A 15,965-nucleotide genomic window follows, 5' to 3' on the forward strand; every position below is an offset into this window, starting at 1 on the left:
AACTTGAGAAAGAAAATGGAGCTGAAAGAATCAGGCTCCTGGACTTCAGACTATACTACAAAGCTACAGTAATCAAGACAGTATGGTACTGGAACAAAAAGAGAAATATAGATCAATGGAACAGGACAGAAAGCCCAGAGATAAACCCACATACATATGGTCTCATTTTTGATAAAGGAGGCAAGAATATACAATGGAGAAAAGACAGCCTCTTCAATAAGTCGTGCTGGGAAAACTGGACAACTACATGTAAAAGAGTGAAATTACAACACTCCTTAACACCATACACAAAAATAAACTCAAAATGGATTAAAGACTTCCATGTAAGGCCAGACACTATCAAACTCTTAGAGGAAAACAATGGCAGTACACTCTACGAAAAGAATCACAGCAAGATCCTTTTTGACCCACCTCCTGGGGAAACGGAAATAAAAAGAAAAATAAACAAATGGGACCAAATGAAACTTAAAAGCTTTTGCACAACAAACAAACCATAAACAAGACGAAAAGACAACCCTCAGAATGGGAGGAAATATTTGTAAACGAAGCAACTGACAGCAGATTAGTCTCCAAAATTTACAAGCAGCACATGCAGCTCATTATCAAAAAAACAAACAAACCAATCCAAAAATGGACAGAAGACTTCAATAGACATTTCTCAAAAAAAGATATACAGATTGAAATCAAACACATAAAAGCCTGCTCAACCTCACTAATCATTAGAGAAATGCAAATCAAAACTATAATGAGGTATCACTTCACACTGGTCAGTATGGCCATCATCAAAAATCTACAAATAACAAATGCTGAAGAGGGTGTGGAGAAACGGGAACTCTGTTGCACTCTTGGTGGGAATGTAAATTCATACAGCCGCTATGGAGAACAGTGTACAGGTTCCTTAAATACTAAAAATAGAGCTACCATATGGGCAAGCAATCCCACTACTCGGCATATACCCTGACAAAACCATAATTCAAAAATAGTCATGTACCACAATCTTCATCGCAGCTCTATTTACAATAGCCAGGACATGGAAACAACCTAAGTGTCTATCGACAGATGAATGGATAAAGAAAATGTGGTGCATATATACAATGGAATATTACTCAGTCATAAAAGGAAAAGATATTGAGTTTTTTGTAATTAGGTGGATGGACCTGAGGTCTGTCATACAGAGTGAAGGAAGTCAGAAAGAGAAAAACAAATATCGTATGATAATATATATATGGAATGTAAAAAAAAAAAAATTGTGAAGAACCTAGGGGAAGGACAGGATTAAAGACACAGGCATAGTGAATGGACTTGAGGACACGGGAAGGGAGAAGGGTAAGCTGGGACGAAGTGAGAGAGTGTCATGGACATATATACTCTACCAAATGTAAAATCAATAGCTAGTGGGAAGCATCCACATAGCACAAGGAGATCAGCTCGGTGCTTTGTGACCACATAGAGGTATGGGATAGGAAGGGAGATGCAAAAGGGAGCAGATATAGGGATATATGTATATGTATGGCTGATTCACTTTGTTATAAAGCAGAAATTAGCACACCAGTGCAGAACAATTATATTCCAATAAAGATGTTTTTTAAAAATACAGTTAAATTGGAAAGGAAAATGAACACAGAATATGAAAGGGTAATAGAGTTTAAGAATCTCCCTGTTTTCTGTACTAGGTATGTCTGAGCCACTTTCCTGCTGGAGCAAACATGGCGGTGGCGGTGATGGTGGTGATGGTGGTGATGGTGATGATGAAGCAGACAGTGATGATGGGCCACCTCACAAAATGCTAATTATGTGTCCATCATTGTGCTAACTGAATTACACAGATTCATTTAATTTCTAAGCATAAGAAAGTGGGCACTCTAAATGTGATTTTCCCTACATTTTAATAAGGGATTCAAATCCTGAGGAGTTAAACAATTTGTTCCTCAAATCAATCAACCAATATGTAAAAAAAAATAATAATAATAACCTGGATTTGAAATTATACAGAAATAATCATCGATAGGACTCAAAATTCAGATGAAACTTCTTGTGAGAGCCTGAAACGTGGGGTCAAAGAAGGATAGAAATCAACCAAAATTATGATATGGTATAGCAAAAAGCAGGTTGTAAAAGAAAGAAAATATTTTTACCATCAAACAAAAGAATTGTATTTTATTCAAGACGTGGAGGATAAGGAACAAATGCTCAGCTGGTAGGAACCCCTGTCCAGGTGACAGACAGACACAGAAGACATCATCAGATTCCTCAGAGGGCGCCCAGGAGGAGAGCTGCTGCTCTTCCTTCTGAGGCTCTGTGGTGCTTTCTCGGGTACGTCTCAGAGGGAAGCGGTATAACGCAGCCTCAGATAGGAAACCTCTGACGGACAGGAATCACCGCACGCATACTGCAGGCTGAAGGGTGGAGAAGCTTCTTCTGTATCCATGATAGGCTTTAAAGAGAAGATGAAGGTGGAGCTGTGGAACTCGGTGAGCCAATTGTCCTTATCCTTTCCTGATCCATATAAACGCTGAAGCTGTTACTTGTTCTTGGGTGGGCACTTCTGCTGGCATTGTTGGGGAGGTGGCACAGGAGGGCATTTCTGCTGGCACTGCTGAGGTGGGCATGGCTCAGGGCACTTTATACGTGGGCAAGGTTCTGGACACTTGGGAGGTGAGCAAGGATCAGGGCCCTTAGGTGGGCACACTGGAGGTGGCTGGCAAGGCTGCGTGCACTGCTGCTGTTCAGAAGACATCTTTCTGGAGTCTTAATATCTGAAAGAAAGTATATGACCGTGTTCACAAGAAGGAATTCTTACAGAGAGGAGTGGAAAAGCTTGTGTAATAACAACAGATACTATCTCGGCAATCTCTAAGCATGGGCTTTGATATCTTTAATACCTTTTAATAAATTTCTGACTTCTCTCTTGCTCTTTAGCAAATCGATACATCACCCCAGAGAAAAACTTTTCTTTTCTCACACAACTTTTCCAAAGAAAATATCTTTATTTGAAAGAAACAAGCAGGTGTTTTTACTTTAATTTCTTTTTTTTTTTTTCATGAAAACAACATCTTCAAAAAAGGCCAACACAAGTTCTAAAATCCTGGGCAAGCTCACAAGCAATTGTTATCATCATCTTCTCTCATGAGGTACCAACAGAATGACATATATAGAGCAAAGGGCAATCAGGAAGAACTGAAGGACCTCACACCTTCTAAGATAAATGCCCCTAACATCACAGCAGAGGGACACCAAAAAGGCACAGGAAAGGGAAAATACTTTATTCTTTATCTTTCATGTCAAAATTTCCTATTAATTTCTTCTTCAATACAAGAATTCAAACAAGGTATCAGAAATCTAATAAATACAATATAACTTTGTGCCCAAATTGCAAGTTCCCATCCAATAAGGAGCATTAAACCCATGATATGGTAACTTTGCACCCATCAAATTTGCTGTCTCCAGGATAAATGCTACATTCAGAAGCTGAAGAACAAATTTGAACTAAAGAATCCTATTCACCATGTTCTCCAAATTCAATTGGGACTACAGTAGCAGGAGGATGGCTGTGATGCAGCAGAGGACCTATTCATTGGGGCTTGCTGTCCCACCTAGGAGGAAGGGGAGCTGCCAAAACTGGCCTGGTCCAATCATTTCCCAACCAAAATGCAAATCCATCCATAACTGGCTTGGCAATGACTCTGAAAACAAGAAATGTCCTGCTCCAGGATCTCCTCAATGGATTACGTTCTCATGAATCACAGAGTCCCTGCCTTAACTCTCCGTTTCTGTGGTTTATAGCAGTGGGGGGATTTGGGAGGTTCTCTAACTTGTAATCAAAATTTCCCTTTCTTTATTGGGGAAGATGACCCTTTTCTATCTTTCACCTTCCTTGACTTCTAAAACTGCCTTCCTAGTTGCACTTGATCTGGTGACCATTTTGATGCCCATACTGGTTTCAAAAATGTCTGGCTACGTGGTGACACCTTTCTCTTTACATCAAGTTTTTCTTACAATGCATTTCCCATTTATTCATGGCTTGCCAAGCAAAGTCTCTTCTCCTCTTCTAAAATGGACTGAGGGAAGTTAGCAGATCATCTCAGATGATGTCCCATCATGATACTTAGACACGTTCAGTAAAGTGGTGACCTCTAGGGTCCTCCTTTCACTGCTTTGCTCCCTCAAATAATGAACCTCCAGCAGTTAGATTCCTGTGACCTTTATAAAACTGTTTTACTTCAGGCCAAAAGGAATTCACTAAGAGCATAACCTGAGCTACCATAACTAAGAGGAGCTGGCAGCTCAGACCCTAGACTTTCAACAGAAATCAAGCTTTTTGCTCATACCGCCCAAAAGTGATATAACACCTGCTCCTGCCTAATTTCTCCCAACTAACCTCTTTGGATTGCTTCACCTTTAAGAAACCCCAGAGGATCGTTCAAATCTTCTGACTTCCTATCCCTTTGAAATTATTGGGAATCCCAATATGCAATGCCATTCAAATAACTAATTTTATATGTATTTAATATTTATGAATTATTTAAACACATGTTGTTTCACAGCAAATCTAGGGATAAATTTAAGAGGAAGTTGAACTCACTTTATTAAAAATGCAGTCACTGAAGTTCATTGCCATTCATATACAATTTTTCAATCATTAATAACAATTTTATTATAATTTTAACTTAGTTTTTACATTTTCCATTTTGGTCACAGTGAAACATATGTCAAATAAACCTATTTCCTGCTCTATTTTCTTCATACAATTTGTTACTGTGCTGGAAGGAAGTTTTGATGGTTAATTTATGGGTCAGCTTCAGTGGCACAGGGTCCCTGGTTATCTGGTCAAACATTATTCTGGGTGCTCCTGTACAGATTCTTTTGGATGAGAGTATTTTTTAAATCAGTGACCTGCAGTGACCTGAGTAAAGGTGGTTGCCCTCTATAAGGTGGGAAGTCCTCATCCAATCCACTGATGGCCAGACTAGAACAAGACTGAACTTCACCCAGGTAAAAGATAATTCCCCTGTCGGATCGACTTCCAGCAGCGTTTCAGCTCTGCAGGTTTTGAGTTTACCAAACTTTGTAATCTCTCTCTCTCTCTCTCTCTCTCTCTCTCTCTCTCTCTCTCTCTCTCTCTCTCCCACCCCCATCTCTCTCATTCTGTAACATATTTCTATATGTATATATGTGCATATATGCTTCCCTAGACTGCTCTCGTGTGCTTAAAATTCCTTTATCAGGAAATAAAACTGTTGTATTCCATAAGTAAATATCAGATTTCAATTCTGTGAAAACAAAAATAGATATAAGATCCCATGTAAGACTCACAGCATCACATATAAGTGATTGAGAGTGCGGTTGGGAGGGGAGAGAAGATCAGAGCACTAAGGTCTGAAATCTAGATGAAATATGGACTTAGGGCTCATCTGATATACTTGCTTTCTTCTGCTCTTTCCAAACATGCTTTATGGCTTTGAAGACAGTAATAGAAAAAATTTTTTTCCACCGTTTATTCTCTGTCTTCTTCTTCAACTCTCCGGAAACCTCCACCGGCCATATTACCTTCACTGCCCAATATATACACCTTAACTGTTCAATTTAGTACTTTGAAATGTTGCCCATGCATTTAGTAATAGTCCTTTAATATCTTTCATAATTCTTCCTGCAGTCAGGAGGAAGAAGTGGCCTAGTAACTTGTCTTGGCCAAATAATCAGGAAGATTTTCAGGAATGTGGTTTTATAACGGGAAAGGAGGAAGACGAGGACAATGAGGAGGAGAGGAAGAGAAAGAGGAGACACCTGAAACCTGTGAAAGAGTCACCAGTTGGGCATGCACGAGAAGGCCAAGACATAACCTTTCCCTCCATCTCAGCCACATCTTCAGTGACTACTACATATTTTTTAAATATTATGATAAATTGTCATAAAAATATTACCTCATATAATATAATGGGGAAAACATAAAGCTGTTCAAAAATAAGCATGTTTATTAAACGGCCAAAAATAATCACTGCTTATATTTTGCTGTTTTTAGTGTTAGGAGTTTTCAATTTTCATAAACCCACACACATGCCTACATGTCTCTCAGGTTACTGATTTGAGATCTTTTATCTTCTGTAAAACACATGCCTCCAGCCGTAAGTTGCTCTCTATGCACTGCGTTACATTTATCCTTAAAGTTCGTCTATGTTTTCTTTTCATTTTCATTCATCACAAAGTATTTTATATGTATTTGTTATTTCTTCTTTGAGCCAATGTTTATTTAGGATTATGTAGCCAAAGTCAGGGATGTCACAGAAACAGACAGTAGAATGGTGGTCAGCAGGGCCTGGGGGATGCGGGAAAAATGGAGATGTTGGGCAAAGGGTACAAGTCTGTAGTCATACGATGAATAAGCTCTGGGAGTCTGAGGTACAGCATGGTGAGTCTTGATATTAACACTGTGTTGTGTACTTGAAACTTGCTGAGAAAGTAGACCTTAAGCATTCTCACCAAACACAAAAGCACACACACACACACACACACACACACACGCAAACACTCAGCCATACACACAGTTAAATGGCTACTGTTGAAGTAATTAATATATTATGTAACTTATGGTGTAAATCACTGCACAAAGTACGCATATGTCAAATTGTCACATTATACACCGTAATGTGTACAATTTAATCAATTATACCTCAATAAAACTGGAGGGGAAAGATGAAAGAATAACCATCATACAAAAGAGTAACAACGTTTGAGAAGCTCTGTGTTCCTTCTCCTCCTTGCCTCTCTTAGGCTCTGATACTATTCTCTGAGAGAGCTTCCCTTATCCATTATTCTCTGGGGCCCTGTATCCACCTCATAGTGGATATTCACTTTTAATCACCTGTACTGACCACATCTGAAGTAGGTAGGGTGGAAAGTGGGGAAAGGAGGGCTGGAAAGTCATTACAATTCTTGAAAAATCAGTCTTTTTCGTTTTGGCATATAGTTTATTTAGTTGTCAATTCCCTCAAACACTTAGTAGGCACCTGACATCATTCGTTCCTCCCGTCATTACTATGTGCTAGAGACCTCACTCAGGTCCTTTTCTGGAAGTAATTTTCTGGCCTGATTAAATTGCTGCCTTGATCCCTGAACATAATACAATTACCATGAGGCTCCCTGGCACACAGGTGGAAAGACTACAACTTTTGTATCTTTTCTCTATTGTTACAGTCAACTGAAATTGGGCTTCAAGTTCAAAACCACTTCTAGGGCTTCCCCGGTGGCACAGTGGTTGAGAATCTGCCTGCTAATGCAGGGGACACGGGTTTGAGCCCTGGTTTGGGATGATCCCACATGCCGCGGAGCACCTAGGCCCGTGAACCACTACTGCTGAGCCTGCGCGACTGGAGCCTGTGCTCTGCAACAAGAGAGTCCATGGGAGGGAAAGGCCCACGCACCGTGAGGAAGAGTGGCCCCTGCTTGCCGCAACTAGAGAAAGCCCTCACACAGAAACAAAGACCCAACAGAGCCAAAAATTAATTAATTAATTAATTATTTTTCTAAAAAACACTTCTAATCTCATCTCTTACTCTTTAGGGCTTACAAGTGTTGTGTTTCCTAATTCAACAAGCTTTTGAATATCTGGGCTGTATTTTTTCCTTTTTATTTTTTTAAATTTCCGACCTGCCAACTAGAAAGTTTTTCCTGAACATATGTCTATTGACATACCCTGGTCAAGTCAACAAGTGACCAACATTTAGTCTGCCTCTCAGGCTACCATGGACAACCATTACTGCAAACATTTTGCCATTGAATAAAATGTATCACCACATTTATGGCTTCCAATATCAGATTCCTTGCCAAATACCTCCAGACTCTTAAGCCAATGCCCTAATTTTAAGATTTCTACAGGAGCATCACACCTCACAGAACTAAATTCTCTGTCAGGTCAAATAACACTAACTAAAGTAGAGACAACTCCCAAATATCAGTGTTGATTTCTCACTCATGTAATACTCTGATGAGCTTTGGGCAGTAATCTGGGGATCTTTTTCTTCTGCAGTTCTGGCATCTTGGACTCTTTTACTTCTAGAACCACAAGAAGAGATATGCTTAAAGAACACATCCCTATTCACAGCTTACTGGACCACTAAGCTAAGCACTTAGAAAACAAGCTGCATAGCAACAGTCATTTTGTAAATCTAGATAAACATTGGAAACCCCGGTGGACCTCAAAGGTGGGGTCAAATCAATCAAGAAAGTAACTTCAGAGGCGAAAAATTATAATAGGACCCTGAGGTTGTTGAGTTTCACAGTAAGAAGAGCATGTTGTGCACATGGAGAGCAGGCAGCGCTTTGCCTGGTAAGGACACTTTAAACTTCCCATTATTTGTACTACCCATGTTTTCAGAACTACTATAATTTTATGCACAATATCCCAATATTTCCCAAAGCATTTAATGTGTCATATCAGATTATAAATACAGTTAAGTTGGAATAAAAAAGGAACACACAATATGAAAGTGTAATATAGTTTAAGAATCTCTTTCTGTGCTGTACTAGGTATGTCTGAGCCTCTTTCCTGCCGGAGCAAACATGGTGGTGGTGGTGATGGTGGTGACGGTGATGATGACAGAGACAATGATGATCGGCCACCTCTCAAATGCCAATTATGTGCCCGGCATTGTGCCAACTGAATTACACACATTCATGTAAATTTTATGCCTAAGCAAGTAGGCACTGTAAATGTGGTTTTCACCACATTTTAGTAGAGGGATTGAACATCTGAGGAGTTAAACAGTTTGTTCCTCAAATCAATCAAGCAATAATTAAGAAAATAACCTGGATTTGAAATTATATACAAACGATCATCTATATAACTCTAAATTCAGATAACACTGACTGTGAGAGCCTGAAAATTGAGATCGAAGAAGGATAGAAATCAACCAAAATTATGATATAATATTGCTAAAAGCAGGTTTTAAAAGAATGAAAATGCTTTTACCATCACAAGAAGAAATGTATTTTATTCAGGAAATGGAGGATAAGTAACAATTGCTCATCTGGTAGAAACCGCTGCCCAGGTGACAGACAGACACAGAAGACAGCGAGAGAATCCTCAGAGGGCCCCCAGGAGGAGAGCTGCTGCTTTTCCTCCGGAGGCTCTGTGGTGCTTTCTCAGGTACCTCCAGAGGGAAGCGGCATAGCAGACTCAGATAGGAAACCTCTGACCGTCAGGAATCACCACACGCATACTGCAGGCTGAAGGGTGGAAAGCTTCTTCTGTATCCATGATAGGCTTTGAAGACAAGATGAAGGTGGAGCTGTGGAACTAGGTCAGCCGATTGCCCTTATCCTTTCCAGATGCAGATAAAAGCTGAAGCTGTTACTTTTCCTTGGGTGGGCACTTCTGCTGGCATTGCTGGATAGGTGTCCCAGGAGGATATTTCTGCTGGCACGGCTGAGGTGGGCAAGGGTCTGAATCCTTCTTAGGTGAGCAAGGATCAGGGCACTTAGTTACGCACACTGGAGTTGTCTTGCACTTCTGCTTGCACTGCTGCTCTTGAGAAGACATCTTTCTGCAGTTTTAATATCTGAAAGAAAGTATATGACCATGTTCACAATAAGGAATCCCTACATAGAGAAGAGCAAAAGCTTGTGTAACACAAACAGACAATATCTCTCCAACCTCAAAGCATGTGTTTTAATCGCTTTAATACCTTTTAATGAATTTCTGACACCTCTCTCATTCTTTAGCAAATCTATTCATCAGCCCAGAGAAAACTTTCTTTTCTCATACAACTTTTCCAAAGACAATAACTTTGTTTTGAAGAAACAAGCGATGGTTTCAGTTTTATTTCTCTTTCTTTTTATTTTTTATGGAAACAACATATTTTTAAAAGGCTATCAAAAGTTCTAAACTTCTGGGCAAGCTCACAAGCAATTCCTATCACCATTTTCTCTCATGAGGACCCGACAGGATGACTTTGTACAGAGCAAACGGCAATCAGGATGAATGTAAGAGCCTCACACCTTCTAAGATAAATGTCTCTGAAATCACAGCAGAGGTCCAAGGAAAAGGTATAGAAAAAGGTAACCCCTTTGCTCTTTATCCCTTCATGTCAAAATTTCCTATTAATTTCTTTTTCAATAGAGGAATTCAAACTAGATATTAGAAATCTAGTAAATACAATATAACATTGTGCCCATATTCCAAGTTCCCATCCACTAAGTAGCATTATACCCATGATCATAACTTTGGACCCATCAAATTTGCTGTCTCCAGCATAAACTCAACATTCGGGGGCCCGAGAACAAAGTTGAACGGAAGAATCAGACTCACCAGGTTCTCCAAAGTCAATCGGAACTCGAGTAGCAGGAGGATAGCTGTCGTGCAGCAGAGGACCTTTTTATTGGGGCTTGCTGCCCCACCCAAGGGGAAGCGGAGCTGTCCAAACTAGCCTCGTGCAGTCATTTCCCAACCCAAATGCAAATCTATCCATAACTGGCTTGGCAGGGACTCTGAAAACAGGAAATGTCCTGCGCCAGGATCTCCTCACTAGATTATGTTCTCATGACTCACAGAGTCCCTGCCTTAGCTCTCCGTTTCAGTGGTTTATGGCAGTGGGAGAATTTCAGGGGTTCTCTAACTTGTAGGCAAGTGTTCCCTTTCTTGATTGGGGAAGATGACCCTTTTCTATCTGTCACCTTCTTTGACTTCTAAAACTGCCTGCCTAGTTGCACTTGATCTGGTGGCCATTTTGTTGTACATACTGGTTTGAAAATGGCCTGGCTACCTGGTGACACCTTTCCCTTTACCTCAAGTCCTTCTTACAATACATTTCGCCTTGATCCACGGCTTGCTAAGTGATATCTCTTCTCCTCTTCTAAAATGGACTGAGAGATGTTTGCAGATGATCTCAGATGACTTCCCATCATGATACTTAGATACGTTTAGTAAAGTGGTGACCTCTAGGGCCCTCCTTTCACTGCTTTGTTCCTTCAGGTTAAGAACATCCAACAGTCAGATTCCTACGAACTTTATAAATCTGTTTCACTTCCGGCCACAAGGAATTCACTAGCAGCGTAGCATCACCTACCATAATTCCAATCAGCTGGCAGATCAGAACCTAGACTTACAATAGAAACCAAGCCTTTTACTCATACCTCCCAAACGTGACATCCCACTTGCTCCTACCTAATTTCCCCCAAAGGACCTCTTTGGATTCTTCAACTTTTGAAGAAAGCTCAGACGAGTGTTTAAATTTTCTGGCTTCCTGTCTCTTCGAAATCATTGGAAAACCCTATCTAATAGGCAATGCCATTCAAATAACGAGTTTTAAATCTATTTATTATTTATGAATTATTTAAGCACATTGATTCACATCAAATCTAGGGGTAAATTCAAGAGATAGTTGAAATCACTTTATTAATAATTCGGTCGTTGATGTTAATTGCCATTCATACACTACTTCTTAATGGTTAATAATAATTTTACTATAATTTTAACCTATCTGTAGATTCTTCCATATTGATCACAGTGGAATATACATGAAATTAACCTATTTCCTGCTCTACTTTCTTTATACAGTTTGTCCATGTGCTGGAAGGAATTTTTGATATTTTTTTATGGGTCAACTTGACTGGAACAGGTTGCTCAAATATTTGGTCAATCTTTTTTCGGGCTTTTTCTCTAAGGATGCTTTTAGATGAGAGTGATATTTAAATCAGTGCCCTGAGTAAAGGAGTTTGCCCTCTGTAAGTGGGTAGGCCTCATATAGTCTGTTGAATAGAACAAAAGCCTGACCCCTCCCCCATCCAGGTAAGAGACAATTCCCCTGCCTGATGGCCTTCCAGCTAGGGTTGGCCCGGCATATTTTGGACTTTCCAGCCTTCCTAATCTCTCTCTCTATATTTGTCTCTTTCTCTGTCTCTTCTCTCTTTCTCTCTCTTGCTGTGTGTGTGTGTGTGTGTCTCTCTCTCTCTATTCATATATATATGCATATATACATACATATATGTAAATTGAATATTTCTTCTGCCATTTCATGCACTTGACTCCTTATGGCCAACTAAATTAAAAATTCAAAAAGTTAGTTTAAAGTGAATTTAAAGTACAAATTATCAATATTACATGATACTTGTGATGTGTAATTATAACAACTATAATGAGCCTTTAGGGAATAACTGAAGTTCAAGAAACAATGCCCTAGTATGTTCTCCAATCCTGGCAAAAGATTTCATTTCTGCCTTTTCAGTCCAGGACCTGTACTATCCTCTGTCCCCTTGGGCACTGAAACTTTTCTTTATGGGTCATGGCTGGTGAGCAGCCCTGTCTCATTTAGGAAAAGTTTTCAACACTGGCTTTATGTTACTGTAGAACGTGGTAACACATTTTTAATAGAATCAGGATGTCCCATATCACCTGACCCCAACACTCCCCTAGACTGCTGTCATATGCTTAAAATTCCTTTATCAGGAAAATAAATACTTTTTATTCCAACAATAAATATCAGATTTAAATTGTGTGAAACCAGAAAGAAATGGAAGATACCATTTAAGACTCACACCATCACGTGTAAGTGACTGAGAGTAGGTTTGGGGAGGGGAGAGAGGATCAGAGCACTAAAGGTCTGAAATCTAGGTGACCTACAAACTTAGGGCTGATCTCTTTTCTTTCTTCTACTCTGTCCAGATGTGTTTTAGGTCTTTAAAAGACAGTAATTTTAAAAATGTATTTTCATGCTCATTTTCTGTCTTCTCCTTCAACCCTCCAGTCCCCTCAACCTGCCATATTACCCTTTGCTCCCCAACATGTACTCCTAACTGTCCAATTTTGTACATTTTCATGTCAATGCATTTAGTGATTAGTACTTTCATATTTTTAAAAATTCAACATTGTGAAAATCACTATACTACCCAAAGCAATCTACAGATCCAATGCAACACTGATCTAAGTACCAATGCCACTTTTCACAGAACTAGAACAAAAACTTTCACAATTTCTATGGAAACAAAAAAGACCCCAAATAGCAAAAGCAAACTTGAGAAAGAAAATGGAGCTGAAAGAATCAGGCTCCTGGACTTCAGACTATACTACAAAGCTACAGTAATCAAGACAGTATGGTACTGGAACAAAAAGAGAAATATAGATCAATGGAACAGGACAGAAAGCCCAGAGATAAACCCACATACATATGGTCTCATTTTTGATAAAGGAGGCAAGAATATACAATGGAGAAAAGACAGCCTCTTCAATAAGTCGTGCTGGGAAAACTGGACAACTACATGTAAAAGAGTGAAATTACAACACTCCTTAACACCATACACAAAAATAAACTCAAAATGGATTAAAGACTTCCATGTAAGGCCAGACACTATCAAACTCTTAGAGGAAAACAATGGCAGTACACTCTACGAAAAGAATCACAGCAAGATCCTTTTTGACCCACCTCCTGGGGAAACGGAAATAAAAAGAAAAATAAACAAATGGGACCAAATGAAACTTAAAAGCTTTTGCACAACAAACAAACCATAAACAAGACGAAAAGACAACCCTCAGAATGGGAGGAAATATTTGTAAACGAAGCAACTGACAGCAGATTAGTCTCCAAAATTTACAAGCAGCACATGCAGCTCATTATCAAAAAAACAAACAAACCAATCCAAAAATGGACAGAAGACTTCAATAGACATTTCTCAAAAAAAGATATACAGATTGAAATCAAACACATAAAAGCCTGCTCAACCTCACTAATCATTAGAGAAATGCAAATCAAAACTATAATGAGGTATCACTTCACACTGGTCAGTATGGCCATCATCAAAAATCTACAAATAACAAATGCTGAAGAGGGTGTGGAGAAACGGGAACTCTGTTGCACTCTTGGTGGGAATGTAAATTCATACAGCCGCTATGGAGAACAGTGTACAGGTTCCTTAAATACTAAAAATAGAGCTACCATATGGGCAAGCAATCCCACTACTCGGCATATACCCTGACAAAACCATAATTCAAAAATAGTCATGTACCACAATCTTCATCGCAGCTCTATTTACAATAGCCAGGACATGGAAACAACCTAAGTGTCTATCGACAGATGAATGGATAAAGAAAATGTGGTGCATATATACAATGGAATATTACTCAGTCATAAAAGGAAAAGATATTGAGTTTTTTGTAATTAGGTGGATGGACCTGAGGTCTGTCATACAGAGTGAAGGAAGTCAGAAAGAGAAAAACAAATATCGTATGATAATATATATATGGAATGTAAAAAAAAAAAAATTGTGAAGAACCTAGGGGAAGGACAGGATTAAAGACACAGGCATAGTGAATGGACTTGAGGACACGGGAAGGGAGAAGGGTAAGCTGGGACGAAGTGAGAGAGTGTCATGGACATATATACTCTACCAAATGTAAAATCAATAGCTAGTGGGAAGCATCCACATAGCACAAGGAGATCAGCTCGGTGCTTTGTGACCACATAGAGGTATGGGATAGGAAGGGAGATGCAAAAGGGAGCAGATATAGGGATATATGTATATGTATGGCTGATTCACTTTGTTATAAAGCAGAAATTAGCACACCAGTGCAGAACAATTATATTCCAATAAAGATGTTTTTTAAAAATACAGTTAAATTGGAAAGGAAAATGAACACAGAATATGAAAGGGTAATAGAGTTTAAGAATCTCCCTGTTTTCTGTACTAGGTATGTCTGAGCCACTTTCCTGCTGGAGCAAACATGGCGGTGGCGGTGATGGTGGTGATGGTGGTGATGGTGATGATGAAGCAGACAGTGATGATGGGCCACCTCACAAAATGCTAATTATGTGTCCATCATTGTGCTAACTGAATTACACAGATTCATTTAATTTCTAAGCATAAGAAAGTGGGCACTCTAAATGTGATTTTCCCTACATTTTAATAAGGGATTCAAATCCTGAGGAGTTAAACAATTTGTTCCTCAAATCAATCAACCAATATGTAAAAAAAAATAATAATAATAACCTGGATTTGAAATTATACAGAAATAATCATCGATAGGACTCAAAATTCAGATGAAACTTCTTGTGAGAGCCTGAAACGTGGGGTCAAAGAAGGATAGAAATCAACCAAAATTATGATATGGTATAGCAAAAAGCAGGTTGTAAAAGAAAGAAAATATTTTTACCATCAAACAAAAGAATTGTATTTTATTCAAGACGTGGAGGATAAGGAACAAATGCTCAGCTGGTAGGAACCCCTGTCCAGGTGACAGACAGACACAGAAGACATCATCAGATTCCTCAGAGGGCGCCCAGGAGGAGAGCTGCTGCTCTTCCTTCTGAGGCTCTGTGGTGCTTTCTCGGGTACGTCTCAGAGGGAAGCGGTATAACGCAGCCTCAGATAGGAAACCTCTGACGGACAGGAATCACCGCACGCATACTGCAGGCTGAAGGGTGGAGAAGCTTCTTCTGTATCCATGATAGGCTTTAAAGAGAAGATGAAGGTGGAGCTGTGGAACTCGGTGAGCCAATTGTCCTTATCCTTTCCTGATCCATATAAACGCTGAAGCTGTTACTTGTTCTTGGGTGGGCACTTCTGCTGGCATTGTTGGGGAGGTGGCACAGGAGGGCATTTCTGCTGGCACTGCTGAGGTGGGCATGGCTCAGGGCACTTTATACGTGGGCAAGGTTCTGGACACTTGGGAGGTGAGCAAGGATCAGGGCCCTTAGGTGGGCACACTGGAGGTGGCTGGCAAGGCTGCGTGCACTGCTGCTGTTCAGAAGACATCTTTCTGGAGTCTTAATATCTGAAAGAAAGTATATGACCGTGTTCACAAGAAGGAATTCTTACAGAGAGGAGTGGAAAAGCTTGTGTAATAACAACAGATACTATCTCGGCAATCTCTAAGCATGGGCTTTGATATCTTTAATACCTTTTAATAAATTTCTGACTTCTCTCTTGCTCTTTAGCAAATCGATACATCACCCCAGAGAAAAACTTTTCTTTTCTCACAC

At 39.6% G+C, this 15,965-nt stretch overlaps 2 protein-coding genes across 2 annotated transcripts; both read right to left on the reverse strand.

Moving 5' to 3' along the window:
• Positions 1–2,521: 2,521 nt before the first annotated feature.
• On the reverse strand, positions 2,522–2,737 carry LOC130707749 (small proline-rich protein 2E-like). Its single transcript, XM_057544602.1, has one exon. It carries the CDS (start codon positions 2,735–2,737, stop codon positions 2,522–2,524), a length of 216 nt encoding a protein of 71 aa, XP_057400585.1.
• Positions 2,738–15,522: 12,785 nt separating this feature from the next.
• Positions 15,523–15,738, reverse strand: LOC130707744 (small proline-rich protein 2E-like). Its single transcript, XM_057544582.1, has one exon. The coding sequence runs from the start codon at positions 15,736–15,738 to the stop codon at positions 15,523–15,525; it is 216 nt and encodes a 71-aa protein (XP_057400565.1).
• Between the last annotated feature and the right edge of the window lie 227 nt (positions 15,739–15,965).

Source organism: Balaenoptera acutorostrata, chromosome 1 (assembly GCF_949987535.1).
Source record: "Balaenoptera acutorostrata chromosome 1, mBalAcu1.1, whole genome shotgun sequence".
NCBI classification, from domain to species: domain Eukaryota; kingdom Metazoa; phylum Chordata; class Mammalia; order Artiodactyla; family Balaenopteridae; genus Balaenoptera; species Balaenoptera acutorostrata.